This window comes from Mus caroli, chromosome 9 (genome assembly GCF_900094665.2).
Source record: "Mus caroli chromosome 9, CAROLI_EIJ_v1.1, whole genome shotgun sequence".
Taxonomy (NCBI): Eukaryota; Metazoa; Chordata; class Mammalia; order Rodentia; family Muridae; genus Mus; species Mus caroli.
In genome coordinates, this window is record NC_034578.1 from 18,538,357 (window position 1) to 18,556,480 (window position 18,124).

The 18,124-nt window shown below is 42.1% G+C and overlaps 1 protein-coding gene across 7 annotated transcripts in view; it reads left to right on the forward strand.

Annotated features, from left to right (window-relative positions):
- Window positions 1–18,124, forward strand: part of Bbs9 (Bardet-Biedl syndrome 9) — a 406,692-nt gene that overhangs the window by 45,781 nt on the left and 342,787 nt on the right. For all 7 annotated transcript variants that reach the window (XM_029481549.1, XM_029481548.1, XM_021173327.2 and 4 more), the window contains one exon: window positions 9,383–9,496. In XM_029481549.1, the coding sequence (XP_029337409.1) occupies window positions 9,383–9,496 (114 nt within the window). The remainder of the gene's footprint in view (window positions 1–9,382; window positions 9,497–18,124) is intronic.

The following is an 18,124-nucleotide window of genomic DNA, read 5'->3' on the forward strand; positions in this document are numbered from 1 at the left end:
CGAAGTATTCCCTCTATATAATGAAGGTTCTTTAGGGGAGGTGTTAGGTATTATATTGGCCAAAGACGGATTAGCCAAGGAAAAACCTACAGCATGCGTATTGAATATATAGGAGCATCCAATATGTCTGACCTTAAAGCATGGTTACGTCATCAGCTATGTAAATGCTCGTTTCTTGCAGACTGGAAGGTGTGCATGAGCACTCTCTACATTCAGTGGGGGGCCCTGGGTGTGAGTGCAGAATGGCTTGTGGAGCTTGTGTTGCCTCTGGAAACTTCTCTGAGAACTGGAACTCTCCTTAGGTCCGTGTAGTGACTTACTTAGCTATTTACAACCCCACCTCCACCCCCACGTGTCTGATTTTCTTGGCGCCTCAATACTTTTACTATTTACTGCCCCAGATGGCTTCTACACCCATATTTTCTTAAATTGGCATGTGAAAGGTAACCTTTCTAGGGCATGGGGCTGAGTAGCAGTGGCTCTGCTCTAGACTGCCATCCTGTTGCTGCTTCTTCCCTCTGTTGAAATACTCTAGAAGCATTCACTTCTGCAGCACACGATTGAGTGAGGAACGAGTTGGGACTTGGGCAGAACTCAGAAACAGGAGAGATTCAGAGATCTCCTCTGTAGTGTAGCAGGTAGCAGTGCAGCAGTGCAGCAGTGCAGCAGTGCAGTAGCTCTGTTGGCTATAGCTTATCATTTGCAACATGTGAACGTGCACTGATCCATGGTTTTGGTTGAAGCTTGGCTGTTGTGGTTGGTGGAGATGGCTTCCAAGTTAGACTCACAGTGTGCTGATGTACTGCTAGATTCAGGCCAGGTTTAGTTTTAATTTAGCACATCCTTCTACCTTCTAGTGCCAGACTGAGAGAGGTGAAGAACATAGAGAAGGAAACCAGTTCTTCCTTCTACCTATGTAAGGCATTTAAGTGAAGACCTTGTGCATTAGATTGGCCAAAGACAAATTACCAAAGGGGGAAAGTTTCTTGATGTGTGCAGTGACTGTGTATATATGGAAGCATCTCATGTGTCTGATCCAGGAAGGTGGTCGGGTCATTTGCTGTGTAGATCCTTAGTTTCCTATAGATCTGAAACCATACAGGGTTCAGTTCTGAAGCAAAGGAAAGAGAAAGTGTATTTAGAAAAGTATTGTGGGCCACTGAATAGGTATATCAGTGGAAAAAATGTCCTTTTCAGTTTGCACATATGTGGTATATACCTACCCAACAAATAAAAAACAATTTAAAAAATTAAAGAAACAGACTGGAGAGATAGCTCAGTGATTAAGAGCACTGACTGCTCTTCCAGAGGTCCCGAGTTCAATTCCCAGCAACCATATGGTGGCTCACAACCATCTGTAATGGGGTCTGATGCCCTCTTCTGGTGTGTCTGAAGACAGCTACAGTGTACTCATATACATAAAATAAACGGGCATTAAAAAAATTAAAGAAACTGTGCTATGCAGATTCAGTCCACAGAAGAAACTCCTTTATAAAAGAAGACTTTCTTTATATATAATATTCTGCTGAATTCTATGGTACATGCCTGTAATTGTAGCACTTGTAAGGCTGAGGCCAGATGAATGAGTTCAAGACTGGCTCCAGCTACAGAAAGAGACCCTGTCCTAAGAAAAACAAACAAACAAACAAACAAACAAACAAACAAACAAACATACACACAAGCAAAACCAACCAACCAACCAACCAACCAACCAACCAAAAACAAACAAACAACCCAGGAGGGGTTAACTTATTTTCCAGAAAGGAAAGTTGTAAGCTCTGTTTTTAGAGATTCAAGACCAGATGCAAAAGCATGGCATGCTCTGGTACACTCCAGTGGGATGGCTTCTTTGCCACCAAATTCTTACCCTGACTCTATCTCTTGCCCCCTACTTTGTCCCATCTTTCCTTTTCTCTTCCTCTCCTTGCTCTCCCCCTCCTTCTCCTCTCCCTCCCCTTGCTCTTCTTTCCTCTTCCTCCTCCTTCTCCTTCCCCTCTTCCTCGTCCTCCTTCTTTTCTTCCTCTTCTTTGCTGTGTTGATCATAGTCATTTAAACTTCTGGACTCAAGGCCCCTTCCTACCTCAGCTCTGTGAGGAATACCTGAGATTCCAGATGCATGTCAGCGTTGACGTAACTCAGCTTTAAGGAAATAAGAAAACAGTTTATTCTGAGTCAGACATTGCCCTGGTTATCTGATCTATCATAATTGTCTTAGTTCGGATTTATATATCTATGAAGAGACATTATGGCCATGGCAGCTCTTATAAAGGAAACCATTTAATTTGGGTTTGGCTTACAGTTCCAGAGGTTTAGTCCATTATCATCATGGTGGGAAGCACCATGTTATGGAGGCAGACACAGTGCTGGAGAAGGAGATGAGAGTTCTATGTGTGGATGAGCAGGTGGCAGGAAGAGAGTGGGCCTGGTTTGAGCCTCTGAAACCTTCAAGTCCATTCCCCAGTGACACACTTCCTTCAACAAGGCCACATCTAATAGTGACACTTCCTATGAGTCTATGGGGCCATTTTCTTACAAATTACAATAATTCAAGAAAACAAAGTCCCAAGTTATGAAATACATGGTGGAAGTGTCATCAGGTGGTGGACTTGAGAAAGGACTGGGAATCTCCAGGGCTTTCATGCTCTTTATTACTTTTAGTTTCAAAGTTGGTGTGGGCTGGTGCATGTCAAGCTTAGTGACACATTCCAAACGTTCTATGGAATGGTCTAGAGGTAGGTAGGTCAGAGCAAGTGTTTAGTGGTAAATGGCTATTCAACTGGGCCAGAGAGATCCCAAGATAATTTTATCTCTACAATAAAAATGATAAAAATATTAAGTTATTACATATTGTTAAATATATCAATACAATGTACTCATATATTATATACATTAATAATAAATTGAATAAAATTATAATATAATATAAAATAAGTTATATAATATGTTATAAGTTTATAGGCTTTCTGTTGTTTCTGTTGTTGAATTCCAGCTTTAACCCATGGCGATCTGATAAGGAGTTATTTCAATTTTCTTGTATCTGTTGAGGCTTGGTTTTTGATCAGCTATGTGGTCAGTTTTGGAGAAGGTGCTGTGAGGTGCTGACAAGAAGGTCTATTCTTTCGTGTTTGGGTGAAATGTTCTATAGATATCTGTTAGGTTCATTTGATTCATAACTTCTGTTAGTTTCATTATTTCTCTGTTTAGTTTCTGTTTCAAAGATCTGTCCATTGGTGAGAGTAGGGTGTTGAAGTCTCCCACTATTAGCATGTGGGGTTATATGTGTGATTTAAGCTATAATAATGTTTGTTTTACAAATGTGTGTGTCCTTGCATTTGGGGCATAGATGTTCAGAATTGAGTTATCATCTTGATGGATTTTTCCTTTGATGAGTATGAAGTATCCTTGGTTAAATTTGGTTGAAAGTCTATTTTATTAGATATTACAATGGCTACTGCAGCTTGTTTCTTTGTTCTATTTGCTTGGGAAAGCTTTTTCCAGCCCTTTACTCTGAGGTAGAATCTGTCTTTATGGCTGAGGTGTGTTTCTTGTATGCAGCAGCATGAAGGATCCTGTTTTCACATCAATTTTATTAGTCTGTGTATTTTTATTGGGGAATTGAGTCTATTGATGTTGAGAGATATTAATGATCAGCAATTGTTAATTCCTGTGATTTTGATGGTGGTGGTGGTGGTAGTAGTGTGTGTGTGTATGTGTGTATACATTTCCCTTCCTTTGGTTTGCTGGTGTGGGTTATTTATTTCCTGTATTTTCTTAGGTGTTCACCTTGTTGGAGTTTTCCTCTAGTATCTTCTGTAGGGTTGGATTTGTGGATAGATATTATTTAAATTTGGTTTTTGTCATGGAATATCTTGTTTTCTCCATCTATAGTGACTGAAAGTTTTGCTGGATATAGTAGTAGTCTGGGCTGACATTCGTGGTCTCTTAGAGTCTGCCTAGGCCTTTTTGACTTTTAGAGGTCTTTACTGAGACTATAATATAATACACAATATATTATAATATATTATATATATAATTATAACATAATATATTATTTATTATATATTATTATCATCATTATTAATCAGTTTTTGGAACAATTTCATGCTTGTATATGATACATTCTGGCTACATTCTCCTGCCTTCTCTTACTTCCCTCTGACCCCTTTCAACCTTCACACATGCATGGCTTTTCTTTTTTGACTCACTGAGTTTAAACAGTGTTCTCTGTGTAACTGTTTAGTTAGATTTTCTATTGCTGTGATGAAACACCATAAGCAAAAGCACATTGGGGAGGCAAGGGTTTATTTATATTACTCTTCTGTATCATAGATCAGTCAAAGGCAGTAAGAGATTTATAGGCAGGAGCTGATGCTGAGGCCATGGAGGGGTGCTGCTTACTGGCTTTCTCCTCATGGCTTGTTCAGCCTGATTTCTTATAGAACCCAGGACTTCCAGTGCTGTTCTTACCCATAGTGCTCCTCTATAATCAATCACTAATTGAGAAAGTGTCTTTCAAGGCATGCTTTCACACAGTTGGATCTGGATTTTTTTTTTTTTTTTTTTTTTTTTTTTTGGTTTTTCCAGACAGGGTTTCTCTGTATAGCTCTGGCTGTCCTGGAACTCACTTTGTAGACTAGGCTGGCCTCCAACTCAGAAATCCACCTGCCTCTGCCTCCCGAGTGCTGGGATTAAAGGCGTGTGCCACCACGCCCGGCTACACAGTTGGATCTTATGGAGGTATTTTCTCAGTTGAATTTTCTTCCTCTCAGATGACTCTAGCTTGTGTCAGATTGATGTAAAAACTAGCTGGCACAGTAATAACAGGTTTAGAACTGTCCTTAGATGCTCACCAGTGTCTATACAATGAGAGACAGTGACTATCCCTTCTCCAAAACTGACCAGAAGTAGCCATTTGTTCATCAGGGAGGTAAAGGACTCACGAGTCACTCCCTGACCCATGACTGATTGTTGACAGGGCCAGTCTTAGGTGATACTGAAAGACCCCTGAAGAGGGGATACCCTCATTCAAGTCTTGGAATGACACGAACCCCCAAGAACTCAAAAGAAACCATCTTTGCTGCAAATCGCATGAAGTTTATTGACAGGAAACAGCGTGCTGGGGTTGACTCGTATCCCACACGGGGGTAGAGGAGTTCGACACTGAGTAGCTGGGAAAGGGGGTACTTAAAGGAAAAAACTACAACCCAAGTGGGTAGGGAGGTGTTATTGGAAAATACCGAGACTACCAGTGAAAAATCACAAGGGGGTACTAAAAATCACAAATGGAAACTCCCTGCTTCTCAAGATTGTTCTCAAGATTTTAATCTAACTTTTGTGGTCAGCCAGGTCCTGGAACAGTCACTGAACTGGCTTGTGTAATTACCTGTTCTGTGGTCAGCCAGTTCTCAGAACCGGCTGCTTCAGGGACCAACTATTTTTTTTTTTTTTTCTTGGATCCAACTTGGTCTAGGGGATCAAACTTAAATTTTCTACCTTACAGTACCAGTGCAGACAACCACAGCCACTCTAAGATCATGGTTATAATGGAGGTGTCATTTCCTAAAGATTGCATTTTGTAGTCCTCCCTATCATCTGGGCCTTAAATTCTTTCTTCTCTCTTCCTTGATGTTCCTTGAGTCTTAGAGGGAGTGGTATAAATAAATACCCTTTCAAGGGCTGATCACTCAACACTTAATAATTCTTCGTACTATCAGTAGCTGTTAATTGTACATTTTCAATTTTCTTTACAGCTGAACAAAATCTCATTGTTGTATATGTTCACCTTTTATTACCTGTTCATCTGTTGATAGACATCTAAGCTGACTCCACTTCTTAGTGTTGTGAACAGAGCACAAAGAAACATGAATGATCAAGCATTCTTCACAGTCATGGTACTTTCCTTAGCCAAGGTCAAACAGTTTGTAGGATCTTTAATAAAGTGCTACCCAGTTTTATGTCAAGTAGACACAAACTAGAGACATTAGGAAAGAGTAAACCTCAACTGAGAAAATACGCCCAGCAGACTGGCCTGTGGGAAACCTGGGATAAATTTTTCTAATCGATGATTGATGTGGGAGGGCCCAGATCATTTTATGTGATGTGACATTTGGGTTGGTGATCCTGGGTGCTTTAAGGAAGCAGGCTGAGTAAACAGTGGAGAGCAAGCCAGTAATCAGAACTCCTCCCTGGTGCCTGCATTAGCCACTGCTTTCAAGTTCTGGCCTTAAGTTTGTGCTGCTTAGCAGTGCAGTATGACTAGAAAGTTGTAAGCTGAAATAAGCCATTTCCTCCCCAGGTTGATGATGATCTTAGTGTTTAATCATAGAACTGAAAACCCTAGGAATTGGAACCAGGTCATGGGGTATTGCTGTGGCAGACCTGCTGATGTTCTGGGGAAGAATTGTTGTGGGGGTGTGAATAAGAATGGCTCTCATAGGCTCATCTATTTGAATGCTTAGTCTTCAGGGAGGGGCACAATTCAAGAAGGATTGGGAGGTGTGGCCTTGCTGGAGGAAGTGTGTCACTGTGAGTGAAACTTTGAGGTTTCAAAAGCGCTCTCTCTCTCTCTCTCTCTCTCTCTCTCTCTCTCTCTCTCTCTTTCTGCCTGAGGACTGTAGATCAGGATATAGCTCTCAACTACTTCAGCACCATACCTGCCTTACTGGCTACCATGCTTTCTGCCATCATGATGATGGACTAAGCATCTGAAACTGTAAGCCAGTCCCCCAGTTAAATGCTTTTCCTGTCATGGTGTTTGTTTACAGCAGATGAACTGAGACTTAAGACAGTTGTGGGAAGACTTTAGGACTTTTTGCTAGAGAAGTTGTTGAATGCTCAGATCTTAGTGGTATGTTCTGTGGGAGTTTGGAAGAGAAGAATTTTCAGAGTGATGCAGACAATGGAGGCCTGGCTTGTACAGTCTCATAGGGAACTTTGAGAGTGCCTTTAAAGACTGTATGAGGGTCATTGATATTTTGAATTAAGAGCTACTAAAGTTAAACCTCTGCTTTATTGGGACAATTGGAGCTTCTCACTGTGGATGGAGACTCAGCTGTGATTGAGAAGAGACTTGAGCATCATTGAAATGAGTTTTCTGAGGAAATGTTTCTTTGGACTCAGCACACAAGCTGCTGTCTAGAGGGCCAAGGCTACCACATGTTGGTGGCTGAATTTGGTTTTGGAAGCATTATGGGGTCATGGAGAGCACTGGCACTTGGTTGCATGGCTGGAGTCCCTGAAGAGAAGCTGGGAAAGGCCATCAATAAATGTCAAAGCCCAGGGTTGAGGGGGTCATGGAGAGAAGTTGAGACTTGGGACCATGTGGTAGAGTCAGGGTCCCTGGAAAGGTTATTGGTGAAGGTGCAGCCCAGTTTCAGAGACTCCAGCATTTTAGAGATGCCAGTACCATGGGGCCATCACCAAGGAAGGCAGGAGCCTTGGACTGGAACCTGACTGAGCTTATAATCTGTGTGGGCTGATGAAGAGTATACTGAGGGAAGCCCTCAGGAGCTGTGAAGATCATGAGCCGAGAAATCTGACAAAGTCTATCTTTGGTTTTGATCTGATTCTGACTGTACTCTGGTTGATCTCTCTTCAAGGAAGAATGTATATAACTTATTTTAATTTTATGGGAAGCCACAGTGTGCTGGTTGGTTTTGTATGTCAACTTGACATAGGCTGGAGTCATCACAGAGAAAGGAGCTTCAGTTGAGAAAATGCCTCCATGAGATCCAGCTGTAAGGCATTTTCTCAATTAGGAATCAAGGGTGGGAGGGCCCCTTGAGGGTGGTGCCATCCCTGGGCTGGTGGTCTTGGGTTCTATAAGAAAGCAAGCTGAGCAAGCCAGGGGAGGCAAGCCAGTAAAGAACATCCCTACATGGCTTCTGCATCAGCTCCTGCTTCCTGACCTGCTTGAGTTTCAGTCCTGACTTCCTTTGGTGATGAACAGCAACATGGAATTGTAAGCTGAATAAACCCTTTCCTCCCCAACTGCTTCTTGGTCATGATATTTGTGCAGGAACAGAAACTCTGACTAAGACACACAGTTATGAGATATTGGCTATTTTAGAGAAACTTTGCAATTTTAGAGAGCCTTTCAAGTTTTCAAGAGACATATTAGATAGCCAGGATTGGGTGCCTATAGTATCTGGCTCTGAGGCCCTGGTTTCAGTATTGTTTGGAGTTTGGAAAAACGTTAGGATTTTATTTGAACAATTATGACGTTTCTATTTTAAAATGCAGAAAAATATATTCTTGTAGTTTTAGGGTTTGTTGGCAAATTTTTTTGAACATAGAAACCCACTCCACACACAAAAAACCCCCAAAAACCAAAAACCAAAACCCACAAAGCAATAGATGCTCATTTGAAAATGTGCTCATTCAGTCTTTTTCTTTTTGAGAGAGGTCTTAAGTAGCTCATGAGCTCCCTGTCTCACTGTCCTAAGCTCTGGGATTATAGATATATCTAACCATGGGGAAATTTAGATGGTTTTAATCATCAAATGGCCCATTTCTTTTGCTTTAACTGACTCTAACATCGCCTTCAGTGTTTGCATTCTGAGAGGTACTTCTTTACGGGAACATTACTTTCTAAGTCCTTCCCTTCCTATCGCCTCCCTTACTGCTCCCTCACCTGCCTGACTGCGACAAGTAGTTCTGCCGACAGCCTTGAAATTCTAGCAGCAGAAAGTAGATATAGGTAGAGTTTTTTGGGAAGAACTAGAATATGACTGTAGGATATGCAGCCTGTGTTTTAGAGAGGGAGAGAGAACCCTTTGTTTTGAAGGACATTTTTCTTACAAGGTGTCAAATAGAGCACATTGTTCTGTTCACTTGTTGAAGGAAGTTTGGAAAATTTCTCCGTTAAATTAGGACTGGCATTGTAGGGTTGGCATACATAAGGTCTGGCAATGTAGCTCAGTGGTAGGGTTCAATCCCTAGTTATAGGACATGGTATTTGAAGGGGTTGGGTGTTTTGATGTGGACAAGAAAATGAGTTGTTTTAAAGTTGTCATTTGTTTGTTGTTCCATTATTGTTTATAATGGGAAATGTGATGGTGTTTATTTTAGAACTGAAATTAGATGGCTTTGCTGTCATTTAAATAATTATCCTCACTCAGGAGTGTCTAATAGAGACACACGGTCAGGCTCTCCCTGCCTGCCTTATTGTTTCTCTAGTGCTGGAATCTAACTGAGATTCAAAACACAGTTTTAACTGTGCTAGCCTTTTCTGTGACCAGTGTATTAATTGTTCGTATCTTTTATTGTTTTGTCATGTTTAGTTTTACTAAAATTGAATTGAGGCTGATACAGAGGATGAGAAGAAATTAATATGAATCTGCATAAACAGATTTAAAATGGTCCCTTTGTTTTTTCTTCATAGGGACATTGGGTAATGTGGAACATGGAAACCAATATCAGATAAAATTAATGTATGAGCACCATCTTCAGAGGACAGCCTGCAATATGACTTATGGACCCTTTGGTGGTATAAAAGGTAATTTGCTTTGAGTTATACACATGATATTTCAAGTGTCAGATTTACACCCTTTGGTCATATTACAATGGAATATTATGTGGTTTTAATCTTAAAGAGTTAAATAAGTATTTTAGTAAAAATTTTATATTTACTTAAAATAAATGTACACTTTAAAAAATGAAATTGCTTGATAACCACATGCCTTGCATTTTTATAAGGTCTTCAGTACTCTCTCTAAATATCTGTGGTCCTTTGAATGAGAACGGCCCCACAGCCTTGTATGTCTGAATGCTTGGTCCACAGTTGATGAACTGTTTGGGAAAGATTAGGAGGTGTGGCCTTGTTGGAAGAGCTGTGGCACTGGGGTGGGCTTTCAAAATCCCATGCCATTCCTAGTTAGTCGTCACTCTGCTGTTTGCTTGTGGATCAGATGTAAGCTCTCAGCTCCTGCGCCATGTCCCCCTGTCTGCCCCCAAGCTCCCTGTTATGATGGTCATTGACTTACTCTCTGAAACTATGAGTCCCAAGTTAAATGCTTTATTTTATAAGTTGCCTTGGTCACTGGCCTTGTGTTTTGTCGTGGCAGTAGCAAAGTAATTAAGACTATATGTTTTCTACAGAGTTTGCCTTAGTAAGCTAATTAGAGGCGAGTTCTTTTGTGGTAGAGCTGGGTGCCTGCCACGTTCTGTGGCATGAAGTGTTTGTTTGTTTGTTTTCTGAGACAAGGTTTCTCTGTGTATCCTTGGCTGTCCTAGAACTTGCCCTGAAGACCAGGCTGGCCTTGAACTCAAGAGAATGGCCTGCCTCTGCCTCTGCCTCTGACTGCTGGAAGTGAAGGTGAGTGCCACCATCACAAAGCCAGCATGAAGTTTGGATCTTAGTGACAGTCCCAGCTGTACGTGCTAAAGGAAGGTGGACCGCAAACCTGCTACCCAGCCTCTCATGTTGAAAGTGCGCGTGGATTCTTTCTAGACAAGAGAGCCCCGGGATGGGGACAGATAGGTAGTTAAATGTGACGTGATATTGCTCTTCAAGTCAGGATCTCTGGCACAAACAGCCGTGACCTGAGAGGAGAGAAACCTCTCCCAGATTCTACCAGGCCATCACCTTTATCAAGTAGAGGCACTCACTCAGAATCTCGGGGCTTCAGGATAAATTCCAGGAAATCTGTCATCTCCTTACTACATGTAACGTTGGCAGATTCTCAAGTTCTTTGAGTAAGTGGGTAATGGTTGTGTCTAGCCTACACATATCATGTCCTCTGTATGCATGGCTGCTTTTTAAATGTCTGTCTGTCTGTCTGTCTGTCTCTGTCTATATGTATGTATTTTTGAGATCTGTAGTCCAGGCTGACTTTGATCTCACTCTGCGGGCAGGGCTTGCCTTGAATTCACAGTGAGCCTCTTCTGCACAAACTTCCAGGTGCTAGAATCACAGGTGAGTTCCATCATGTGTATTCCTCTGTGTGCCTTGTATATTCTAGATTACTTCCTCTGTGTGCCTTGTATATTCTAGATTACTTATAATACTAACAGCATATGAATGCCATGAGAGTAGTTGTGACATTGTGCAGATAATTACCAGAGAAGTAGTGTGTCTATGTTCAGGGCAGAAGCAGTTCTTTCCTGAGTGTCTTGGTAAAAACCAGAAAAGGAGAAGGCTGGCACTTGTGACTTAGACTAGTGCCTCCTCCTTTGTATGCTTCTTTTTCCAAGCAATAAAAAGGCTCCCTGCAGTATGTCCATCCAGACATATAGCTCATAGTTTTCCACTGCAGTAAACATGGTTGAAGAGGAGCTGGGGTGCTGGCTTGTGGTGGTAACGCATGGTGTTTTGGTTGTTTTTGCATGTATGTGCATCTATCACCTGCAGAACTGTGATTAGGAGTTTTGTGATATTTTAGCTTTTGGCAGGGATAATTTTTTAAAAATTTATTTGTGTGTGTGTCTCTCTCTCTCTTTCTCTTCCCTGCTCTGTGTGGGTGTATGTATATGTATGGGTGTGTGTGATGCATGTGTATGTGTGTGTGCATGTACACGTGTGTGTGTGTGTGTGTGTACATGTGTGTGTGCATGTACATGTGTGTCTGTGTATGTGTGTATGTGCACCATGTCCCTGTAGGTGCTTGAGGACGCCAGAGGATGTCAGATTGTCTAGGACTAGATGGTTGTGAGCTGTCATGGGCTGGGAACTGAACCTGAGTCCTCCTTAAGAGTAAAAAGTGGGATTGGAGCCATGGCTCAGTGGTTAGGAACACTGGCTGCTCTTGCACAGGAGTTCCAACGTGGCGGCTCATGACCATAGTACCATGGAATCTGAAATCTTTTTTCTGGCTTGCACTGCACCAGGTATAAAAGGGTATACATACATCCATGCAAAACACTCACACACACACTTAAAATAAATCTCTAAACAAACTCCAAACCAAAGCAACAAATGTTCATTACCACTGAGCTATCTCTCCAGCCCCCAATTTAGAATATTTTTGTTAGTGATGTGCAAGTACATTTTGAGTAATGGAACAAAACACTTGATTAGGTTGTAGACGCACTTGCCTGAGTGACACTTGATTAGGTTGTAGATGCACTTGCCTGAGTGACAGGAGGGTTGGGTTATTCAAGGACACAGTTGAGTGGAGAGAGGAGAGAGAGAGAGCTGGGGTTTGTATGAGATGGAATGTTGCCCACACAGAGCCTCCTCACACCCCCTACCTTTCAAGTTGATGATCACTCTTTTAAAATGTCTGACATCTTTGGGGGACCTGATCTTCAAATTGCCGATTTAACTGTTTTCAATTTGTTCTCACCAAATCACCAAATCAAATAGCTAAATTCTATGGATCTAGCTAGGTGTGGTAGCTCATGCCTCTACTCTTGGTATTCAGGCAGCTGAGGCAGGAGGATTGCCATGAATTCAAGAGTAGCCTAGGGTAGATAGTGAGTTCCTCCTTAGCTTTGGATGAAAGTATGGCTCTGGTCAAACAAACAAACAAACAAACAAACAAGAAACAATAAACAAAATTACTGTACATCTGGAGCGCAAGCATTGTGCCGTGAGGACAGCACGCGGTTGTTTTCATAGCATTGTTGTGGTTCAGGTTATGTACTCAGCACTGTGTAGCCTGAACTGGATTTTTAGTTTTCACCAGACCATTCTTTGCTTCCGTGCAATCCTTTTGATGGATTTCCTAAGGGATTGTCAGAGTAATGTGATGGGGTTCAGGACGTACTCTTCTACCACACAGGCTCTCGGGCTGGGCCTGGGGCTCCCTGGTAGTTATGTTCAGCATTTATGAGGCCCCAGTGCTCTCCTCAGCAGCAAAACAAACAAATGAGCTCCTTCCCGGACCCCTGCCACACTGATGGACGTTGCTCAAGTAGATCATCCCAATCTCCTGCTCCTGCAGGTCCTGTGAGAGGTGGGCTCCCTAGGCAGAGATGAGGACTATTTGTCTCTTTGAATAAAGGGTTAGAGGGAGACTCTGACTAGGAGCCCATGCTGAGCCCCTCCAGGGTGTGTCTGCCCATACCCTGTTGCACGGTGAAGCTTCTCTGTGACAACCCACATTTTCATCCAATGTGGGCTAGAAATTCACAAGTGAAATTGTTCCTTCTGGCCTTCATTTGCTCATGAAGTCTCTGACATCATGTAAAACTTTTTTCCGGGTACACTGTCTTTAGTTGAAGAACCTCAGCTTTGAGTGGAAGGAGAGTGACAAGGCATTTCTTCCCCTGTGCATAACCAGGACAGCTGAAAACAAGGCCTACCTGTTCTTCTCTTAGCTCTTGAATTGTTTCACATGGAAAATGCCCAAAAAAGCATATGAGGCCATTCTGACACGCTTATGTTTGGTGAGAACAAAACATTTTACAACTTGAAACAGAAGGCGGTGGAGTCAGGCCAGCTTCTTGAGTCAAAGGCTAGCTGCCTGAAGTGAACAAGACCCTTTCAAGAAATAAATGATGCTGCCTTAGGGAGTGTGGCCGGTGTGCTTTCTGCCCTGCACTCAAACTCCAATACTGGACAGAAATGTTTGCCAGAATGTAGAAATGGTGGAGTCTGATGGTTGTAGAATGTTTTCCCTCTTTGGCACACAAAAGAAGCAGTTTAGCACTGGGGAAGAAGACAAGTCAATCCTGATGTGTTAGAACAGCGGCTCTTGTCTGAACACAGCTCACTAGGCCAAAACAGTTCCACGTGTAAGAGGTTTATTAGGAGAGAGATGGGCAAGGAAGGTGGCGGCAGAAAGAGAAGGGGAAAAGAGACAGAGAGAAAGAGAGAGGGGGGGAGGGGCGTTCCATATATATATATACACACACACACACACATATACACACACATATATGCACATATACATATATATATACACACATATATGTGTATATATATATATATATATATATATATATGGATAATGACGTCATGCAGGTAAAGGTGGAAGGTGAGCCAAATGAATTCTGGGAATATGGTGGCCGTTGTCTTGGGAACAGGTCTGTAGGTCCTGCCTATGTGATGTCACAGGATTTGGAGGTCCTGATGCCAACAACTCCTAAGTTTTATTCATTTGAAAGAAAGCCGCAGTTTGCAGTGTTGCATAGGGAGTGTGCTGCTCTTTTGTTTGTTTGTACATTTTTCATTTTTGGAGACAGATCTCCTGTAGACCATGCTGGAACGGGCTGGGACAGGCTAGAACTGGCTGGAACTGGCTGTGTATCTGGATCCTCCTGGTGCATGCTGAAGTCACTCAAGAGTGAGCTATTCTTTTAATTTGAAGTTACTTAGATGTGAAGAAAACTTAGTGTTTGAGAAAAGGAATCAAGTAAAAAATAAAACTACTTTAGATAAGGTGAGGAGACACAGGCTGTGCTCTGGAAGAGCTACCACTAGAGGGCAGGCCTCTCCTACTGTCTGTTTGGGACGGCTTGATTAACAAGGGAGCCCAGCCTGAAGCGGTGGCCCTGGTGTAATCCAGGTACTGTGGAAGTAGAGGCAGGGGGATGAGGCCCTGGTAGGAATTTTGTGTCTCAGAAAAACAGAACAAAAATCACACGAATCGTGAATGGGGAATTGTATTCTAAAATTTCTTCCTTCAACGAAAAACAAATATAAACTTGAAGTTGCAAAGAAGTGTTTTTTAAAATGGAAATTATTAGTTAATATCTGATAGGATGTAATGTGTGAATTCTTCCCAGCTGTGCACCTGAAACTTTCACTTGCATTTGGATCACAAGGCCATTGTAACAAGATTGTTCTGAGACTCAGTATTCTGAAGTGGGACCTGTGAGTCTGAGTTTCTAACAGTGTTTTTGGTGATGCCAAGTTGACGCACCCAGACACACCGCGCCCCTCCTTAACCCGGCAGCCTTTGAATCTACAGTGAGTCTCCTATCAGAAAGTTGCTATCAGAAAGTTAAGTTTGCTCTGGCCAAACTTAAGTATGTAATTTAAAAATTGTTGTTACATTTATTTAAGTGTGGGCCTGAAAGAGTGAGGGCGAGAGACTGAGAGAGCAGAGCAGGAACAAAGAGGAAAGGAGCCATTGTGTGCATGAGAAGGTCTGAAGACAACTTGAGGGGCCCGACGATTGAACTCAGGGCATCAGGCTTGAGAGCAAGTGTCTTTGCCCACTGCCTCCCACCTAAGTGATCAACGTTATTACTTATAGACTACACCAGAGCACTGACTTGCTTCTAGGTAATGCGTTTATGTTCAGTTTCGTTTTGCTTGGTGTTTTGGTTTATAAGGAAGTTCAAGAAAGTCTTGAACACACACATACACACACTCACATGCACACTCTCTCCACTCCCACACATTCTCACAAATATACACTCACACACAGACACACATACTCACATGCACACACAGTCAAACACAGTCACAGATACACAGACACACACACAGAGACACACACACTTAAATGTACACACACTTATATGCACATGCACAGGCACATACACAGACACACATACAGATACACAGACACATACTCCACACACACACACACACACACACTCTCACACAGATTCACACATACATATAGATATACATACATAGACAGACACACACTTACACGCACACACATGCACACACCTTTTCTTCAGTAGGGAATGTGTTTTAGGTCAGAACCTTTTTGAGTCTGAGATGTCGTGCCGTCCTGCTAGTCTGTTCTCACCGTGTCATGGCTGCCCCAGACCTGCTATAGCCTTCCTACCTCATCCTCCCTGGTTCTGGGAATTAGATGTGTGTTCTGCTTAAGAAAAGACTTTTTAAAAAGTTTAAAATCAAAGTTGCTTTTTAAAAAATTGTTTTTATCCTCTATTTTTAACTTAAAATATATTATTTGAGAATATTATTTGTTATCAAGTTTGCCCCACATCCCTTCCCTTTTAATTCCTTTTGTACCCTATATATAAGCCAAGTTGCCTTTTAGGCCTTGAACATTTTCTTAGCTGATGTTCCCGAGCCTTGGAGCAGTGGAGTAGTACCTTATTTAAGTACCTTGGAATAGAGCCTCATTTAGGACTGAGCACTCAACGGTGGCTCGTCCTCAGCACCTTGGTCAGCCTACATCTCTGCACCAAGTGCTTTTCATGGAGGGAGACACTTCTTTTTTTTTTTTTTTTTTTAAAGAGTTATTTATTTNTTATATGTAAGTACACTGTAGCTGTCTTCAGACACTCCAGAAGAGGGCGCCAGATCTCATTACGGATGGTTGTGAGCCACCATGTGGTTGCTGGGATTTGAACTTTGGACCTTCGGAAGAGCAGTCGGGTGCTCTTACCCACTGAGCCATCTCACCAGCCCCAGGAGACACTTCTAAAAGGTCAAGGTGACACTGCATAAACCTGGGTTCCTGCTGCCCACCATGCCCTGCCTGCCCACCATGCCCTGCCTGCCCCCTCTCCAGAGAGAGATTGGCATTTGTTGTTCTGCACAGCATGATTTTATGTTGTTTCTTCCTCATTTTCAGCATTCCTTATTGCCAAAATTTATAGATTTTTTTTTCTGTAGATGTAGTCATATTCTCAATGTAGTTATATCTGAGTCATGTAGACCCAGAGACAGGAGGAAGGGAATGATTTGGTGCCAGCCGCAGACACAGCCTTTGGTGACACAGTATGGAGCAGGACGTTCCTGAGATGTTCTGTTCTCAGCTAATCCAGAGTAATTTCATGTTTTTGGAATTTTGCATTTTTTCCACCAAAAGGGAACAGTCATTAAACACATTATTTTCAATATGTAAAGCTTGATGCTTTTAAATATGGAATACAAGGGGAGTATGACAATAAGTAAATTGAAAGGCTATCTTTCTAAACACTTCTTTGAGACAGAGTTTCCCAAAGGCAAGCTCCAGGTAATGGGCTTCCTGTACTGTATCCCATCTCCTGTAGTTTCAAATATCTCCCACAATAGTGTGAGCACCTGGGGACCAAGCCATCAACACACAAACCTGTGCTGCACATTTCGTATTCCCAGAGTATCAGCAGATGTCCACAGCAGGCTTTGGGGGGTAGTTTTAAGAACACATATCATTGTGCTATCAATCTAGGCGACTTCTGAGGTTTATTTATTTATTTATTTTTTGTTTTCAATAGACATGCCATTTTAGCCAGTTTTATGTCAACTTGACACACTCTAGAGTCATTTGTGAAGAGGGACTCTCAGTTGAGAAAATGCCCCTAGCATATTGGCCTGCAGTACATTTTCTTAGTTACTGATTGATGTGGGAAAGCTCTGCCCATTGTGAACATTTGGTGGGTACTGGGATGCTACGAGAAAGTAGGATGAGCAAGCCAGTAAGTAGCATTCTGTATGGATTTTGGGTCAGTTCCTGCTTCCATGTTCCCACCCTATTTGAGATCCTGCCCATAATCTGTAAAATGAAGTAAACCCTTTCCTCTTCCAGTTGCTTTTAGCCATGGTGTTTTATCACAGCAGTAGAGACCTTAACTAAGACACATGAGACTACCACCACAGTGTAGAAGTTAGGGTAGTCACATCTTCCAAACTGATGAAATAGAGGAGGTTACCAGATCCCTTGAGTCCACCTTTGATTACAATCATTTTCCATTATGCCAGCTGCAGTATATACAAGTCAAGTGTGGCAGTAGAGACAAGTCTGTATGGTCACTTCTGTACATTATTTATCCTTTTGTCATGAATTTTAAGTGTGTAACATGATATTTGAAGTACTCAATATTTGTTATAATCCTCATAGCTCAAAATGGTTTTGGCTTTAAGCAATTATTTAAATTCTATAATATGAGGCACTTCACTTGTTAACCCTTTCCTGGAGACAAGATCTCAGAGTACAGGTTGATCTCATATTCTCTATGAGCCCAAGGGTGTAAAAGAATTTTTATTTGCTAGATGGAATTGTCATCTCGGAAACTTACTCCTGAATAAGCTCACCCTTTCTAGTTCTTTCTGAACTCTGGTTGGCTAATTCAACTCAGTTGTTCTGGCCCCAACTATTGCCCGCGCTTTTGTGTCCCCTGGTAAGAACACGCTCAGGGCAACCGGAATCTTCTGCAGCACAAACTTTATTGCTTACCCCATCAGGAGCCAGTGGAGAAAGGAGCCAGAGAGAGCGAGAGATGGCGGAGCCCCCTCCCTTTTATGGAGGACTGTCCTCCGCCTCGGACG